This window comes from Muscardinus avellanarius (genome assembly GCF_963383645.1).
Source record: "Muscardinus avellanarius genome assembly, chromosome: 10".
Taxonomy (NCBI): Eukaryota; Metazoa; Chordata; class Mammalia; order Rodentia; family Gliridae; genus Muscardinus; species Muscardinus avellanarius.
In genome coordinates, this window is record NC_137796.1 from 56,033,248 (window position 1) to 56,051,896 (window position 18,649).

Consider the following 18,649-nt stretch of genomic DNA (forward strand, 5'->3'; position numbering starts at 1 on the left):
GTGGCGCGGCCGGTCCTTGGCCTCCGTGATCTTGCGAGAGACCCCACCCCACAGTTCTCTCCGGACTCTATCAGGGACCCCCTTTACCCTCCCGTCCCGCTCACATCCGCCCGCCAGGCTCTGTCAGCCCCCCCAGAACAGGCTCCCTCCCTCCTTCTCTCTCCGGGGCTCCCCCTCCCCCACCCTCCGCCGCCCCCTCCCCCTCCCACATCCCCTTCCCACCCCCTCCCCCGTCCCCCGTCCCCCGCCCCCCCACCATGAGGATGATGGCCGCCGGCGCGGTGCACGGCCTCTTCACGGCCTCCGCGGCCCCGCAGCCGCCGCCGCCCCCGCCGCCGCCGCCGCAGCCCCAGCCTCCCCAGCAGCCGTCGCCGCCGCCACAGCAGCCGCCGCCGCCGCCGCCGCAGCCGCCGCAGCAGCAGCAGCCGCCGCCCCAGGCCCCCCCCATGGAGCCCGAGGCCCCGGATTCCCGCAAGAGGCCCCTCGAGACGCCCCCCGAGGTGGTCTGCACCAAGCGCAGCAACACCGGAGGTGAGAAAGGGCTGCGGCCGGGCGCGCAGGGCGGGCGGGGGCCTCGCCTTTCTCCATCCTCCACCCTCCCCTGGCAGGTGCAAGGGCTCCGGGGAGGGAGGGGCGCCGCTCCCGGCGGCGGCGACAGAGGGGGAGTTGGGGAGGCGGCCGGACCCCTTCCTCCGGTCGCCGGGCCTGGGCCGGGAGCTTTGTCTGCAAGGAGAGGGGCTGGGGGGAGGGGGTGGTAAGTGTCCTTGGGGGTGGCGCGGAGGATGGGGGGCCTGGGTCCCTCCGGGCGGGCTCTGTGTGTCCTTGAGGGGTGTGCGGTGTGACCCTTTCGGGGCAGGGGTGTCCCGGAGCTCGCGGGTCCCGGCGGGGGGAGGGGAGGGAGTAGAAGAGGCCTGTGGACCCGGAGCTTCCCAGCCCGGCTCTCTGGGGGTGTCCTGGGCAAGGGAGTGCGTTAGGGAGGCGTGTGTGGGCTGGGGTGCCTTCGTGGTGGGGACAGGCCGGGTGGGTGTGTTGGGTGACATGGAGGACAGGGTGGGTGTGTAAAGCTGGGGGGGAGGGAGCGGGTGAGACTAGGACAGGTGTGGGGGAGCCTGGAAGGCCTGGCGTGTGACACCAGGGATCTTGGGTATGACAGGCTCCAGGGTGTGTGGAAGGAGCCAGAGGAAGCCGCAAGGGCAGGCTCTGTGTCCTGGACCCTAAAGCGGACCATTTGTGACAGGGAAGGTGTGTTCCTGTCACCCCAGAGGGGGCTGTGGCAGAGTGTAACACAGGAGTGAGAGGGTGTGTGCAGCATCAAGAGCCGTGTAGGGACCCCGATGGCCTGCCGTGTCGACCAAGGGACACACCGGGGCTCGTGTGTGAGAAGGGAATGTGACTAGGAAAGGGTGTGGGTGTGACTCCAGAGAGGCTATGGCTGGGTGTGACACATGGAGGTGTGCAACACTGACATCAGAGGGGGTGTGTGCAACCGGGGAAGGTGGGCGTAGGACAAGGGAGAGGCTCGTGGGTAAGGCACACGAGACAGAGTGTGTACAAGGAAAGGGAAGGACGGGTCCAGGGAGAGGTGTGTGACACCCAACCGTGTGTATATGTGTAACCATGAGAGGTGTGTGTGTGTGTGGCCAGAGACATGGGATGGCTGTGTGTGTGCACGTGTGTGTGTGTGTGTGTGTAAGGTAGTGGAATGTTTGATTACTACCAAGCTGTGTGTGAGGCAGAGGGGCCCTCACTGTGTGTGCTCCATGGAAGTGTGTGTATCTGAGAACCAAAGCCAAGCAGGAGAATCTACAAGAATGCCTCCCTGGGGTGGAGGAGGGTCAGAGAAGAGGCAGGATTTGGGGGGTCCTCAGAGCCCAGCACTTTAGCTCCCTGAAAGGAGGGGACCCCAGAGCAGACAAGCCCCTCCCCGCGGTCACCTTGGCCAAAATCTCCACTTCCTCTGGCCTTTTCCTCCGGATGGGAGAGGGATAGCCTCTGGCTGAGTGCGCCTTCACTCTCTGCCGCCTCTGCCCTGGTGGGTGGGGCAGGACCTCCCACCTTCCTCCCTCCTCCCCCGGACACAAACAAGCCACATCCCTTTCTGCCATCCCAGATCCCTTCACCTCCGTCCAGGTGGGATGGGAATCTGGGACTCCCTGATGCCTGGGAGGCTTCCAGCAGGAATTGGAGGAAAAGGAAGTTGGGGGAAGGGTGGGAGGGAGTTTCCTGTCTTTCTTCCTGCACCCCCACCCCCAGCATGAATATGTCCCCACAGACTTCCTCCCCTCCTTCCGGCCCCATAGCCATTCCCAGTCCTAGAGAGGATCAGGGGCCCAGGAGGTCCCTGAGCCAGTGTGGCTGTCCAGCGCTCTTCCGTGGAACAGGGGATCCCACCCTTGTCTTAAAGGAGCTGAAGCCAGGCATGGTGGCACACCCCTGTAATCTCAGTACTTGGGAGGCTGAGACAGGAGGATCAAAGGTTTGAGGGCAGTAACTTTTTGAGACCCTCAGCAATTTAGCGAGACCCTGTTCCAAAATGTAAAAGACTGGAGATACAGCTTAGAGGTGAAATGCCCCTAGGTTTAATCCACAGTAAAATTAAAAAAAAAAATTAAAAGGGCTGAGAGGCTCCAAATCTGATCAGGAAGCCGCACAACATAAAGATGAGGCTGCTGCTTCAGCTAGTGAATGGCTGTCGCCCACCTACGTGGCACCTACTGAGGCACGGGTGAGTTCATCAATGCAACCCTCGGGGGACAGGATTCAGGATTTGAACTGCCTTTCACAGATGGGAAAAACTGAGGCTCAGACAAATAAAACCGCTGGTCCAAGGTCACCCCGCTCCTAAGCGGCGGGGCTGAGACTTCCAGAGCACGTCCTCGACCGCTGAGCTACCCTGCCTCGCTTGCAAGTGGCAAAGCTAGGATGAACCTTTAGGGCCCATCTCCTCCACACACTCTCCCATTCCCTCTCCAGGGTACCTTTGGGGAAACTGAGGTCAGGAGCTACAAAGGGCCAGTCCTCCATTGATAGAAATAACTCCTGAACAGGGCAGGAGTGTTTACTTTTGATCTCAAAATTAAAGGCTCCTTCCAATATCCAAAAGGCCTCCCAATAGACTTCCTCAGCTATGGGATGTTGGGTTGGCCCCACCCCTTTTCTGGCTTCAGCGGGTTTTCATCTACCAAAACAATAACCAAGATGACAGTGGAATAATAGCTACCGATATTGTTGTCTAATGCCTCACATGCAGTTCCATATAATTCTCCCAATGGGCTGTGATGTCATCATCATCATAAATTATAATAATGGCTAACATTTATGGTGCTATAACATGCCCGGGCATTATGGAAAGTACTTGACATGGGTCAGTTAATCCTTACAAGTCTATTAGGTCACCCAGGCTAGCACAGAGTGGTTAAGTAACTTGCCTGAGTCGGTCAGCTCATAAGAGGCAGAGCTGTGATTTGAATTCAGGAGGTCGGCTCCTTTGTGTGCTTAGATGCTATAACGAATGCCACGTTCGGATGAGGAAACTGGGGCTCAGAAGAGCGAGAGACTTTTCTTTTTTTTCTTTTTCTTTTTCTTTTTCTTTTTTTTTCTTTTTTTTTTTTTTGGTGGTACTGGGGTTCCTGGAAGCCCTTCTATCTCGGGGCTACACTCCCAGACCTATTTTTACATTTTCATTTTGGAAACAGGGTCTCCTAAGCCAGTGCGCGGCTGGCTTCGAACCTGCGCGATCCTCCTGTCTCCGCCTCCCAAGCGCGGGGATTACAAGCGTGCGCCACCACGCGAGAGACTTTTCTGGGGTGTCACAACAAGCACTGGCAGACTGGACAGAGCCAGGGCGCCGAGCTGTCTCTCCTGTTTGTTCCTGGGGGCAGACGGGAGAAATAGAGGAGATGGTGACTATTCCGACTAGCTTCTAGGAAGAAAAGGAATCACTAAAAGCAAGAGGATTTTGTGAAGAAGGTGGATGGAAATTCCAGGAGGGGAGTTATCAGAGAAATAAAAATATCAGAGAAATAAAAATCCCCTCGCCGGGCGTGGTGGCGCACGCTTGTAATCCCCGCGCTTGGGAGGCTGAGACAGGAGGATCGCACAGGTTCGAAGCCAGCCTCAGCTACTTAGTGAGGCTCTCAGCAACTTAGTGAGACCCTGTTTCCAAGTAAAATAGAAAAAAAAAGGTCTGGGAGTATAGCCCGGAGGTAGAAAGCCTCTGAGTTCCACCCCCAGTACCACCAAAAAAAAAAAAAAAAAAAAAAAAGAAGAAAGAAAAAACCATTAGGACAATAATAGTGTCCCCTTAAATACAGATTATATGTCTTTAGCTGCAAATATAATGGTTCCTATAATGCTAGCTGTAGTCCCACCTGTCACCCCCAAAACACAGGAGGAAAAGGCAAAAACAATACAATACCCACACATATCTTTCACCCCAAGAAAAGCTTATAGCAGTCACATCTTACTTGTAACACTCCTCACCCTTTAACACAGAGGGCCACTGGGGATTGAACCCAGGGGTGTTTGACCTCTGAGCTAAACCCCCAGCCCGATTTTTATTTCTTATCTGGAAACAGGGTCTCACTAAGTTGCCGAGGGCCTCGTTAAGTCATCAAGGCTGGCTTCGAACCCACCATCCTCCTGTCTCAGCCTCCCAAGTACTGGATTACAAGCGTGCGCCACCATGCCCAGCCACCCCAGCCTTTTTTTTTATGTTTTGTTTTGAAACATAAAAAGGGCCTCACCGGGTTGCTGAGAGTCTAATTTGCTGAGGCTGGCCCCCAACCTGTGATCCTCCTGTCTCAGCCTCTCAAGTACTGGGGTTACAGGCGTGGGCCACTGCCTGCACTCAGTTTAACATCCCCTGCTTTTTAACACAAAGACAGTCACCACGTCGAGAGCCCTAGGATGGATCTTTCAAGGTTCATACCTCCTCACCACCCTGTGCTTGGCATAGGAACTCTTTCACTGCTCTGAGCCCCAGTCTCCCTATCTGGAAAATGGAGACAAGAGATTTACCTCTCTGGATGGTGTGTGTGTGTGTGTGCATTCATTGAGATTGAGTACATTAAACACATGAGTCCCAGTGGATGGTGAGCACTCCATAAAGAACAGCCACTGTCGCTATTCTTATCAGTGCCACCAAGAATAGAGTAATATTCCTTATTTTTTTTGCCATTCAATGGTGATTCGCCCCAAGGAAATGGTACCCTGATAGCCATAGTACAGCCACCATCACACCCTCCAGCATCTCACTCCTGCAGAATGATGGTGCAGCTGCACTTAATTCCTTACGCAAACAGGTGCACACCATCCTTCACCATGAAAGATGTCGCACACCTCCTCAGCAGCACCGGCTCCCACGCCACACCCTCGCCACCTCCTGTCTTTCACCAGCGACATCCCCACACGTTCCCAAGGACAACCCCAATCTCACCCTCCAGCATCCTTGCACCTCCACAGAACACTCCAACTCTCCCATCCCCAACCCCCAGATCAGTCCCCTCCAGATGTACTGTCACCCAAAACAACCCCACACGGCACACATCCCTGTGGCGGTCCTTGTATCCTTAGTGACCCTCACCGATCCAAGCCACCTCACAGGGTCAACTCCTTGGCAATAAAAATGTGTCACTCTTACTACGACACCACAAATCTCCTGGGTAGGCAAACATTATTTATGGATGAGGAGGAGTACCAGTTGGTTTTTGGAAGCCTCCAGACGCATCCAGGAGGGAAGTGGGCACAAAGGAGGGAGAGGTCTGAAACTCAGTGACTACAAGGGTGAAGACAGCCCAGCCCTTGAAATTGCAGCAAGAGGAAGACAGACTCGTGGGCCAGCTGAAGTGGTCATGTTGGGTTGACTGACCGTCACTGTCGCTAGGTCAAGGGAGCTGTCTGGACTCCCAAGGGAAGAGCTAAGAGGGGACTGGGAAGATGGGCATGGTGGCACATGCCTATAATCTCAATACTTGGGACAAATACTTAGGCAGGAGGATCGCAGGCTCGAGACCAGCCTTAGCAACTTAGTGAGAATCTCAGGAAGCTATTGAGACCCTCTTTGAAAACAAAAACTAAAAAAGGATCTCACGGAGTAGCTCCAAGGTAGAATGCCTTTGGGTTCAAGCCCCATCACCACAAAAAATAGGGGGCTAGGAGTGGGTGGGTGCAGAGTTGTGGCATCTAGAGCCTGCCTCTGTTGCGGGAAGACTTTATGACAGGTAGAAAAAGTCCCAATTTGGCTCCAGCAGCAGAGTGAGAGCTCGTGACGTCTGGGGACTCCGAGTTCAGCTGAGGTCACATCTCTGCCCTTGTTACAAGGAAGGCTGGGAAATATAAACCTGGCTTCTTCCTGGGGAAGTAGGACTCACATGGTGGGAAACACCCTCATATCAGAAGGCTGTGCAGAATATTCTAGAGAGCACCAGAAGCAAACTGATGTCCACAATGGGGATCCTGCGACTTTAGGGTTCTGAGTTTCTACAGGCGAGAGATCTGAGCCCACCACTCCCCATAGCAGACTCCCCCAGGAGGAGGCCCCAGAACCTAAATTTCCACTTGTCTGATATAGGGACCACCAGGAGCCCATGAGGTGGGTTAAGATAGCTGGTGATAAAAAAAAACTCTTTTTCACATTTGTTAAACATATGTTAATATACTTTGCGGGGTGGGGGGAGGATAACTATCTCTCCAATTATTAACCATGATTTTCAAATTTCCTGGTTAGCCAGGGGCATTGGCCACACACCTGTAATTCCAGCAATTACAGGAAGCTGAGGCAGGAGGATCGCAAGTTCAAGGCCAGCCTGGGAAACACAGCAAGACCCTGTCTCAAAATAAAAAGGATCAGGGATATAGCTAAGTGGTAGAGTGCCCCTCGGTTCAATCCAGCACCAATAATAATGAGAAAGTTCCTATTGATTGGTTGATTGATTGATTGTACTGGGGATAGAAGCCAGGGGCATTCTACCTCTGAGCTACTCCAGTCCTTTATGAAACAGGGTCTTGCTAAGCTCCTGTGGCTGGCCTTCATCCTTCAATTCCACTGTGTTATCTTCCCCAAGTACTGGGATTACAGGTGTGCATCACCATGCCTGGATTAAAAAAATTTTTTTTGGTGGTACTGGAAACAGTACCCAGGGACATTATATCTCCAAGCTACACCCCCAGTCCTATTTTTTAGTCTTTTATTTACTTATTTATTTTGAAACCGGGTCTCACTGAATTGCGGAGAGCCTCACTAAGTAGCTGAGGCTGTCAGCGAACCGCGATCCTCCGGTCTCAACCTCCCGAATGCTGGGATTACACGCGTGCGCCACCATACTCAACTATAAATTTTCTTTTTTTATTTTTTGTGGTACTGGGTTTCCTGGAAACCCTTCTATCTCCGAGCTACACTCCCAGACACCTATTTTTTTATATTTTTATTTGGAAACAGGGTCTCTTATGCCAGCGAGGCTGGCTTCAAACCTGCGCAATCCTCCTGTCTCTGCCTCCCAAGCACGGGGATTACAAGTGTGCGCCACCACGCCCGGCCTATAAATTTTCTTTTAAAATAGACTTGTTGCTGAGTGTGGAGGTGCACGTTTGTAATCCTAGTAACTTGAGACAGGAGGTTAAGACAGGAGGATCACAGTTCATGGCCAGCCTCAACTATTTAGGCCCTTTGCAACTCAGTGAGACGTTATTTCAAAATAAAGAGTAAAATAAGGCTGGAGGTATAGCTCAGAGATGGAATGCCTCTGGGTTCAATCCCCAGTACCACAAAAAAGTAGATTTGTTTATATCTTAAATTTAGCCAGGAACAGTGGCACACATCTATAAGCCTATAATAAAATAAGGCTGATGGTGTGGCTTGGAGGTAGAATGCCTCTGGGTTCAATCCCCAGTGGGGGAGGGGGGAGGAAGAAAAGAAATATAAGGAAAATGGACCTTATCTATCAGGGTTCCCTGCAGTATATCCCCAGCATCTTGTAGAAGAACTGGCGCATAGTGAGCCATCAGGAGTGGTTGTTGGACAAAGAAAATGAAGAAAGAGAGAGAGAGAGAAGAAGGAAAGAAATAATACAGAAGCCAGGTGTGGTGGCACATGCCTGTAATCCCCAGTACTTGAGAGGCTGAGACAGGAGGATGCCAGGTTTGAGGGCAGCCTCAGAAACTTAGCAACACCCTTAGCAACTTAGCCCCTGTTTCAAAATAAAAATAAAGTTGAGCCTGGGGCTCAACTCTAATGCCAAAATAATAATTAATAATAATAATACAGACTCTGATGGGAAGGGTGAAATTCTAGAAGGTGTTTTGAGAAAAGAAGTGGCTAGAAAGAGGCTAAGGCAGGGAAAGGGGCCAGGGTGTCCCTTGCAGTGGTGAGAGGACATTCCTTCTCCAAGAAGCAAAGGAAAGCTTGGGGCAGCCCCTACAGGGATAGGTCTTGAAGGAAGTAGGGTCTCCCCTCTTCCTCCAACCTCCTAAGAAAAGCCCCCAGCCTCAGAGCTGTCCTCAGCTCATAGGGCACTCACTGTGCGCTGGATATTGTGATAAGTACTTCGCTTGTGTTCGCGATGGGGGTAACAGTAATAAGGATAATGATGCCTGACACTTCTCGCCTGCTCTGTGCGCCCAGGATCGTCCTAAGCTCTTTACATTTTATAACTCAGTGAATCACAATAATCCTGAGCTCGCGCTATTATAGCCCCATCCTACGGATGAGGAAACTGGGCCCAAAGAGGTGAGACAGCTGGCCCCCGAGCCATACGCCCATCAGCGACAAAATTCACACTTTGTTATGGTTATTTCTGCCTTTTCGTACAGAAGTTCTCAAATCAAGCTTGAGGAAACAAGAGAGAGAAAGCAGAGGATGGAGAGGAGGAGTCCCTAATTTTCTTTTCTTTTTTAGGGAGAGAGGGAGAATTGGGGATTGAACCCAAGGGTGTTCTACCTTTGAAATATACCCGCCTGGTTTTATTTTTTTTTTTATTTTGAAACAGGGTCTCAGTAAGTTGCTGAGGCTGGCCTTGAACCGGCAATCCTCCCGTTCCAGCCTTGCAAGTACTGGGATTATAGGCATGACCAGACTCTTTCCTCAGCTTTCTTTAGAAAGGATGAAAAGCTTCTGCCCTCTAGAGGGAGGCTGGGGAGTGAGACTGAAGGAGAGCAGATTTATGGGTGGGGTGGGGGAAGAGGGGGCTACCTCTGTGAGCCCAGGAGAGCAGGTGATCAAGAGGGGTCGGGGTGATGGATAGGAAGGCACCCTGGGGGTGTTAATTACCTTAACCGGCTTAATGGTTTGGTTAGACAATTTTAAGAGGATTGCTCTGGGCTCCTGGAAAGCCCTTTATTCTAGACCTCCTCCCCAAGCCTGCAGGGCTCCCCTACCCCACACCCATCCTAAACACCTCAGAGAACCCAGCGCCTTCGTCTGAAGTGACTGGGCCAGGTGGGTAGCACTTCCAGTGCTCTCCCGACTCCTGCTTCACCAGAGTTCTTTCCTGGGTCTAGGGTTTTTTTGTTTTTTTTTTTTTTTGTTTTTTTTTGGTGCTTTTTTTGCAGGTCTGAGAATGGAACCCAGGGGCATTTGACCTCCGAGCTACACCCCCTGCCCTATTTTTTATTCTTTATTTTGAAACAGGGTCTCACTAAGTTGCAGAGGCCCTCACTAAGTAGCTGAGGCTGTCTGAAAACCGCGATCCTCCAGTCTCAGCCTCTCGAATGCTGGGATCACAAGCGTGCGCCACCATGCAGGCTAGGGTCTAGGGTTTTTGTTCTTGTTATTTTGTTTTGTTTTTGTGGTGCTGGGGATGGAACCCAGGGCCTAGAGCCAGCCAGGTAGCGCTCTACCACGGAGCCCCATCTCCAGCCCCTATACTGGGGTTTTCTATGAGATAGTGGAAAATAGGCTTCCTTTGCTGAAAAGAAAAAGTTAAAAAAAAAAAACTAGGGGGTATTTGAAGACCTTAAAGCACAATGGCTCCACTCCTCCCTGTCTTGCCCCAGTGTTCAGCGCATACCTACTGTGTTGCTTGGACACTCTCCAAGTCCCCAGGATACAGAGGTGAGCTCTGTTGAAACGCTGCACAGCAAACTCTGTGATAGCTTGCTCTGAAGACATGAAACACAGGGGTCTGTCTCATCTTAGGGCTCAAGGAAAACTTCCAAGAAGAAGTGACCTCAGAGTGGAGTCCTAAAGAACAAGAGGGGAGAATGTGCAAAGGCCCTGAGGTAGGAAGGAGCAGGAAACTGTTGAGGAGCAAAAAGGATGGTGAACCTGGTGCCCAGAGAGGAAGAGGAAGAAGTGAAGCTCGGGAGGTGGCAGGGCCAAACACAGCCTTCCACTGAGAGGGCGTCAGAATATCCACCCTGCGAGCATAGTGTGCACGGAGGGCAGGAGACAGGAAGCTGAGCTTAGTGGCACACACCTGTAATCCCAGTCCTTGGGAGGCTGAGATAGGAAGATCACAGGTTCAAGGCCAGCCTTAGCAACTTAGCAAGACCTAGTTTTTATTTTTTATTTATTTATTATTTATTTATCGTGTGTGTGTGTGTGTGTGTGTGTGTGTGTGTGTGTGTGACTAGAGATTGAATCCAGGGGCATTCTATCTCCAAGCTACAACCAAAGCACTATTTTATTTCTTATTTGGAAACAAGGTCTCACTAAGTTGCAGAGGACCTCATAAATTGCTGAGGCTGGCTGTGAACCCGCGATCTTTCTGTCCCAAGTACTGGAATTACAAGTGTGTTCTGCCACAACTGGCAACACTCAGTTTTTGTTGCTGCTATTGTTTTGTTTTGCAGTATTGGGGATGGAACCCAGGGCCGTTCTACCTCTGAGCTACACCCCAGCCCTATTTTTTTATTCGTTATTTTGGAACAGGGTCTCACTGAGTTGCGAAGGGCCTCACTAAGTAGCTGAGGCTGGCCGCGAACCTCCTGTGTCAGCCTCCCAAATGCTGGGATTACAAACATGCACCACCATGCTGGCTCCCAGTTTCTTTAAAAAAAAAAAAAAGAAAGAAAGAAAGAGAAAGAAAGAAAGAAAGAAAGATTTAAAAAGAGACTGGGAGATCTAGCTCAGTGGTTCAAATAACCCTGAGTTTAATCCCTAGTGCCACATACAGAGCAAAAATAAATAAATAAATAAATAAATAAATAAATAAATAAATAAGAAAGAAAAATCACCTCCAGCGCCCAGCCCTCCTGCACCTCCCCAGTCACTGTCCTCACCGTCTGAACACCATCACTTCCCTCTGGACCAGTCCAGTCACCTCCTCGTGGCACACGTGCCTGCTTCTTAGAGTCTGCTCCCATCATAGGCCTCAGAGGAATATTCTGAAAACCTAAGTTAGATCACATCCGTCCTGTGGCTCCAATCTCACTTGGCGTAAAAGCCCAAGACTTGCTGGACGTGGTGGCGCACGCTTGTAATCCCCGCACTTGGGAGGCGGAGACAGGAGGATCGCGCAGGTTCGAAGCCAGCCGTGCTGGCTTAAGACACCCTGTTTTCAAATTTTAAAAAAGTATATAAATGGGCTGGGCGTGGTGGCGCACGCTTGTAATCCCAGCGCTTGGGAGGCGGAGACAGGAGGATAGCGCAGGTTTGAAGCCAGCCGCGCTGGCATAAGAGACCCTGTTTCCAAAAAAAAAAAAAAAAAAAAAAAATAGGTCTGGGAGTGTAGCCCGGAGGTACAAGGGCTTCCAGGAACCCCAGTACCACCAAAAAAAAAAAAAAGTATAAAAATAGGTCTGGGAGTGTAGCCCGGAGGTACAAGGGTTTCCAGGAACCCCAGTACCACACACACACAAAAAAGCCCAAGACTTTACTGTAGCCCACAAGCCTCAGCAGCCATCCCACCACCAGCCTGTCTGTCCTTTCTCCTCCCGCCAACCTCTCACTTGGCCACAGACACACGGGCTTCCTCGCTTCCCCCCCAACAACCCACGGATGTGCCCATCTAGGGCCTTTGCACCTGCTCTGCCTCCACAGAGCCCAATGGTTCTACCTAGGCCTCCGTGGCCTGGTTAGAATGGCTTAGAGCATGGACTCTGAAGCCAGGATGAGTTCACATCTCAGCTCTGCCCACTACTAGCTCTGTGTGTGTGAGCGATTTCTTGGCCTTTGCTCTTCTATTGAATGGATTTTTTAACAGTACCCTCTCAGAGGACCAGTGTGAAAATTCAAAGACTGGTATTTGTCAAGTACTTGGAACAGAGCCTATGAGATATGAGATGCTGTAGTGTGTGTTGAATAAAAAATTCTAGCTGGAAGCCAGGAGCACGCATGCTTGTAATCCTAGCATTTGGGAGGCTGAGACAGGAGGATTGCATTTCACGGCCAACCTCAGCTATCTTTGCAACTCAGTGAGATCCTGTTTCAAAATAAAAAATAAAAAATAGGGCTGAGAGTGTAGCTCGGAGATAGAAGGCCCCTGAATTCTATTTCCAACACTCCCCAAAAAAAGAAAAAAAGAATTCTAGCTGGAGCCAGACATGTTGGCACACACCTGTAATACCAGTACTTGGGAGGCTGAGACAGGAGGATCGCCTGTTTGTGGACAGCCTCAGCAACATGAGGCCCTCTGCAACTTAGTGAGACCCTATTTCCAAATAAACAATAAAATATGACTGGGAGGTTCAATCCCTAGTACACCCACACACACACACACACACACACACACACACACACACACACACACACACTATATAACAGAAAATAAATAGAGCTAGGGGTGTAGCTCAGAAGTAGAATACCCCTGGGTTCAATCCCTGGTAACCACAAAAAAATAAAATAATAAAATAATGCTAGCCAAAGCTGGGCGTGGTGGCGCACGCTTGTAATCCCCGTGCTTGGGAGGCTGAGACAGGAGGATGGCACAGGTTCAAAGCCAGCCTCAGCTACTTAGTGAGGCTCTCAGCAACTTAGCGAGACCCTGTTTCCAAATAAAATATAAATAGGCCTGGGAGTATAGCCCGGAGATAGAAAGCCCTTGGCTTCCATCCCCAGTACCACCAAAAATAATAATAATAAAAATTTTAAAAAGCATTTGTCACCACCACGCCTGGCTCTAAAATAATGCTAGCCAAGCATGATGGTGTGCCCCTGTAATCCCAGTACTTGGGAGGCTGCAACAGGAGAATCACAGGTCCAAGACCAGCCTCAGCAATTTAGCAAAATCCTCAGCAACTCAGAGAGATCCTCTTTCAACATTTAAAAAAGCTCAGTGTGAACGGGGTGCGGTGGCGCTGGCACTTGGGAGGCGGAGACAGGAGGATCGCGTGGGTTCAAAGCCAGCCGCACTAGCTTAAGAGACCCTGTTTCCAAATTAAAAATATAAAAACAGGTCTGGGAGTTTAGGCCGGAGGTAGAAGGGTTTCCAGGAACCCCAGTACCACCAAAAAAAAAAAAAAAAAAAAAAAGCTGGGTGTGGTGGCACACATTTGTAATCGCAGCATTTAGGAGGTTAAGACTGGAGGATCCGTGGTAGCCTCAGCTACTTAGTGAGGCTCTTTGCAACTCAGTGAGACCCTGTTTCAAAATAAAGAATAAAAAATTGGGCTGGGGTGTAGCTTGGAGGTAGAATGCCCCTGGGTTTCATCCCTGGTACCTAAAAAAAAATAATAATAATTAAAAATAATTAAAAAGGGAAAGGGCTAGGGGTGTATGTAGCTCACAGGTAAGGTATCCCTGGGCTCAATCTCTAGTACAGAAAAAGAAAAAGGAAATGAATGAGTGAGCCAGCCATGGGGGTGCATGCCTGTAATCTCAATACTTGATAGGCTCAGGCAGGGGGATCGCAAGTCCAAGGCCAGCTTCAGCAATTAAGCAACATCCTATCTCAAAAAAATAAATAAGGAGCCAGGCATAGTGGCACACGCTAGTAATCCCCAGACTCAGGAGGCTAAAACACAAGGCTTGCAGGTTGAAGGACAGCCTCAGCAAATAATGAGACTCTCATCAGCCTAACGAGACTGTGTTCCAAAAAAATAAAATAGGGCTAGGGGTATAACCGCAGAGGTAGAATGCCCCTGGGTTCAATCCCCAGTGCCACAAAAAAATGAATGAATGAATAAATAAATAAATAATTAAATAAGCAAGCAGAGAATTATAGCTTAGTGGTTCTCTAGAAGAATGTAGCTGTATGAGCTCTGGGCTGAATTGCTAAGATTCTTTTGGCCTTATTTGCCTCTTTTGCCCATGAAATCAGGGCACTTGTACCGTTTCCTCTAGACTGGTGCCAAGCACGTAACTCAGTAACTGTTTGTTGAGTGAGTGAGTGAGTGAATATCATTCCATGTTATCTTCCTTGCTGCCGCTTTCACAGCCATTTCTCCTCTGCGTCGCTGTGGTCTCCTCTGGCCACCCCAAAGCTGGGGTCTCCCTGGAGGAGTTTCTTTCCAGAGGTGAACCCCCTCCCCACCCTGGCTGACCCCCCTCCACCCCGTGTGCCCCTGCAGAGGAAGGCGAATACTTCCTGAAGGTGCTCATCCCCAGCTACGCGGCGGGCTCCATCATTGGCAAGGGCGGCCAGACCATTGTGCAGCTGCAGAAGGAGACGGGAGCCACCATCAAGCTGTCCAAGTCCAAAGACTTCTACCCTGGTGAGCTCTGCCCGGGGCCTCTGCCCGGGGCCCCTGCCTTCCACCTGGGCCCCGGATGAAGAGAAAGAGCTGTCCTAGGGGTGACGAGAGTGGGGGGGGCTCCCCTCCCCCTCAGGGGACAGAGCTGCCCCCAGCCCAAGGGGCCTGGCCGGAGCAGATGGGGGTGGGGGCAGGGCCAAACAATGGGCCTGCTGCATATTCATGGCCTCATTTGCATGATGTGCTGGCAGATGTGTCTCTTCCCACACACCTGCCCCTTTGGGTCAGTTGGAGGAGCCAGGGTGGGAGGGAGGCAGGTGTCAGGGTGTCCCCACGGGCTCAGGGCCAGCCATCCATGTCACACACATCCCCCCCACACACTCTTTCCCTTTAGATTCTGTCACCCCGTCGTGCCTCATCTCCGTCACACCAGCTTTCTGTACTCTGGGTGATTCCCTATGTGTCTCTTCCTCCTCCTGTTTCTGCCTTTCCCATCTCTTGTCTCTTGTTCCTGTAGCCATCGCAGCCGTCTCCTCCTCCTCCTCCTCCTCCTCCTCCTCCTCCTCCTCCTCCTCCTCTTCCTCTTCCTCCTCCTCCTCCTCTTCTCTTCCCTTACCGCCCCTCTTTGAGCTTCTCTCTGGTTCTGTCTGGACCTCCCATCTCCTGTCCTCTGAGGCTTCCATTCCCTCTCTCTGTCCTTCTGTCTGCCCTCCCCTCCCTGGTCTCTCCCTTTCCGTTCTGCTGTCTCCCCTCTTTTCTTTTCCACCCGCCTCTCAGTGTCTCGCCCTTCTCTTTTTCTCCCTCTCCAAACTCCGGTTCAGTCATCCATCCAGCTGACCCTTAGCAGCGCCTTCCGTCAGATCCTCTGCCAGCGTCGCCCCTCGTTTGCTTCTGCTTTCCCAGCTCTCCCCTCATATTTCTCTTTCTCCTAAGTCTCAGCTTCTTTATGGATTTATTTTTCCCTCCCTCCAAACCCAGCACCTTCTCTTCCTGTCCTCTGTCTTCATCTCTGTCCTCACAACCATCTGCTTTTCAAGCCTTCTCTACTTTCTCTAATCCCTTCAATGTCTCTCACCCCTCCATATCTCCCTCCCAAGACCAGTGTCTGAGCTTTGACATCTAGGAATCCAGGGAAGGCCCCTGAATTACATCTTTAGTCCAGTCCACGTTCTAATTCATCCTTAATCCCCTTGGGTTTTTTTAGGTCAAACATCAGAGATAGAGCGCAGGGTCAGAACACATTCATATCTCTCTCTCTCTCTCTCTCTCTCTCTCTCTCTCTCTCTCTCTCTCTCTCTCTTACCCTCTACTTCCTCCTGCTCTCCCTCCCTCTATCTCTTCCTGCCTCCCATCTCACTAAGTAGCTTTGGCAGAGTTTAGAGAAAAACCTAATGGCCCAGGAACACCGTCCTCTTTTCTCATCCATCCTGGCCCACTTTCCCTGCACCCCTCTGGCCCACAAGATAAGGATAAGAACTCTGCTTGAGACATTCATCTGAGGACACTTGGTTCCCTGCCTGGATCACATTCTGTGCCATGAGACATGTCGTCCCTTCCCAACTCGGTGACCTGCCCCAGAGGCCAGGTGGCTGAGAAGCACAGAAGATGGAACAGTCCTTGGCTCACCCAGACCAAATGCTATGCAGATGAACAACATGAGCCAGCATCTCTCCCCAGCCCCTGGACAAGCAGCCAGTCCCCGCTTCTGACCTGGAACTTTCAGATCATCAGTACATGCCAGCTCCTGACTTAGATGCAGGACATGGCTCCATATATCCCAGTCCCATCCCCACGACCTTCCAAGACCCACAGAACACGGGAAATAGAGATGCTACCGTCTAAGACAAAGAACACACTTCTCTTCACTCCTGGTTGATACCCTTTATTTATTCAGCACACATTCTCTGAGCATCTCCTCTGTGTGCCTGCCCCGGCTGGACAGAGATGGGGACACAGTGGTAACCTTGCTTTTTTGATCTTACGGCTTAGATGGGGAGACACAGCTCACACCAGTGACTCTCAGAGTGGCCAGGGCTGAAATGGAGAAGTCCAGAGGATAGTAGGAGCTCAGACAGGGCGCATGACCCGACCCAGGGAGGTCAGAAGGGCTGCCCTGGAGAAGAAGCCCTGATAAATAAGTAAGAATAAACTAGGTTTATTCTGAAGCCAGACATAATGGTGTACACCTATAATCCCTGTACTTCGGAGGTTCAGACAGGAAGATTGCAAGTTCACAGCCAGCCTCAGAAATTTAGCAAGACCCTGTTTTAGATGGGTGTGGTGGCACCTTGTAATCCCAGCGCTTGGGAGGCTGAGACAGGAGGATGGCACAGGTTCGAGGCCAGTCTCAGCTACTTAGTGAGGCTCTCAGCAACTTAGTGAGACCCCGTTTCCAAATAAAGTATAAAATAGGTCTGGGAGGATAGCCCGGAGGTAGAAAAGCCTCTGGGTTCCACTCCCAGTACCACACACACACAAATAAAGACCCTGTTTCAAAATAAGTAAATAAGGGCTGGGGTGGGGGTAACTTGGAGGTAGAACACTACTGGGTTTAATCCTTAACACCAAAGAGAGAAGAAAGAAAGAAAGAAAGAAAGAAAGAAAGAAAGAAAGAAAGAAAGAAAGAAAGAAAGAAAGAGAGAATAAGCTAGGTAAAGAGCAGGGAAGGGTGTTCCTGGAGGCAGGAGTCACACATCCAAAGGGTGAGGAGTAGTTTGTTGTGCAGGGCGGCTGAGGTGTGGAGAACAGGTGAGAGTGGCCGTGGACACACTGGGCCGGTCCTCTGGGCCTTGGAGGTTCATTCACTCACACACTGACTGCACTTGTACCTATTTCATGAAAGAAAAACCTCCCTGTTCCTTAACCCCAAGAGAGGGGCAGAACACACAAAAGGTGCCCCCTTCTTGGGAATGGATCCCAGAGCCCCAGATCCAGTCCTTTCAGGTTATTCATGGGGAAACTGAGACTCAGGAACAAGCAGGTGTCTGCCTAAGGCTTCACAGACTCCTGACCAGCCAGACTTCCCTAGTGGAAATGTCTTCTGATTTGTTTGTTTGTTTGTTTGTTTGTTTGTCATACTGGGCGTTGAACCCAGGGGTCTTCTGCCTCTGAGCTATATCTCAGCCCTACTTTATTTTTTATTTTGAAACAGGGTCTCACTAAGTTGAGGATGGCCTCACTAAGTTGCTTGAACCTGGGATCCTCCTGTCTCAGCCTCCCAAATACTGGGATTACAGGCATACACCACCATGCCCAGCTAACAGCTTATGATTTTGAGGATCAGTTTGAATCTCTGGCCCAACTTCCCTGCCCTACCCTGCAAAAAGTTACGAGTACACACTGTTGTTTGTCTTCATAATTTTTATTGATTTATAACGTACTTACACCAAAGTACCAAATCGTAAATGCCTATTTAAATTCATATATATTCTGTCTCTGTCTGTCTCTGTCTGTGTATGTGTGTGTGTGTGTGTGTGTGTGTGTGTGTGTGTGTGTGTGTGTTAGTGAGGATTGAACTCAGCCAGAGGCATTCTACCACTGAGTTACATCCCCAGCCTATTTTAGTTTTCATCTTGAGACAAGATCTCACTTAAGTTGCCTAGGCTGGGTTTGAAGCTGGGATCCTCCCGCCTTAGCCTCCCAAGTATTTGGATTACAGGTGTGCACCACTATGCCCTACTCATACATTCCCTTCCTTTTTTCCTTCCTTTCTTTTCCTTTCTTCCTTTTTTTTTTTTTGTGACACAAGGGCCTTCTACCTCCTAACTATACCCCAGCCCTATTTTATTTTTTATTCTAAAACAGGATCTCTCGAGGCCGGGTGTGGTGGCGCACGCTTGTAATCCCCGCACTTGGGAGGCAGAGACAGGAGGATCGCGCAGGTTCGAAGCCAGCCGCGCGCGCTGGCTTAGGAGACCCTGTTTCCAAATAAAAATGTAAAAATAGGTCTGGGAGTGTAGCCCGGAGGTAGAAGGGCTTCTAGGAACCCCAGTACCACACACACAAAAAAAAAAACAGGATCTCTCTAAGTTGATGAGGGCCTCTCAGAATTGCTGAGACTGGCCTTAAGCCTGCAATCTTC

At 50.7% G+C, this 18,649-nt stretch overlaps 1 protein-coding gene across 1 annotated transcript in view; it reads left to right on the plus strand.

Annotated features, from left to right (window-relative positions):
- Window positions 1-257: 257 nt before the first annotated feature.
- NOVA2 (NOVA alternative splicing regulator 2) overlaps window positions 258-18,649 on the plus strand; it is a gene marked incomplete at both ends in the record, with an annotated part of 32,276 nt that continues 13,884 nt past the window's right edge. Inside the window, 2 exons of the mRNA XM_080704587.1 lie at window positions 258-531; window positions 14,446-14,589. Of these exons, the coding sequence (XP_080560713.1) occupies window positions 258-531; window positions 14,446-14,589 (418 nt within the window). The remainder of the gene's footprint in view (window positions 532-14,445; window positions 14,590-18,649) is intronic.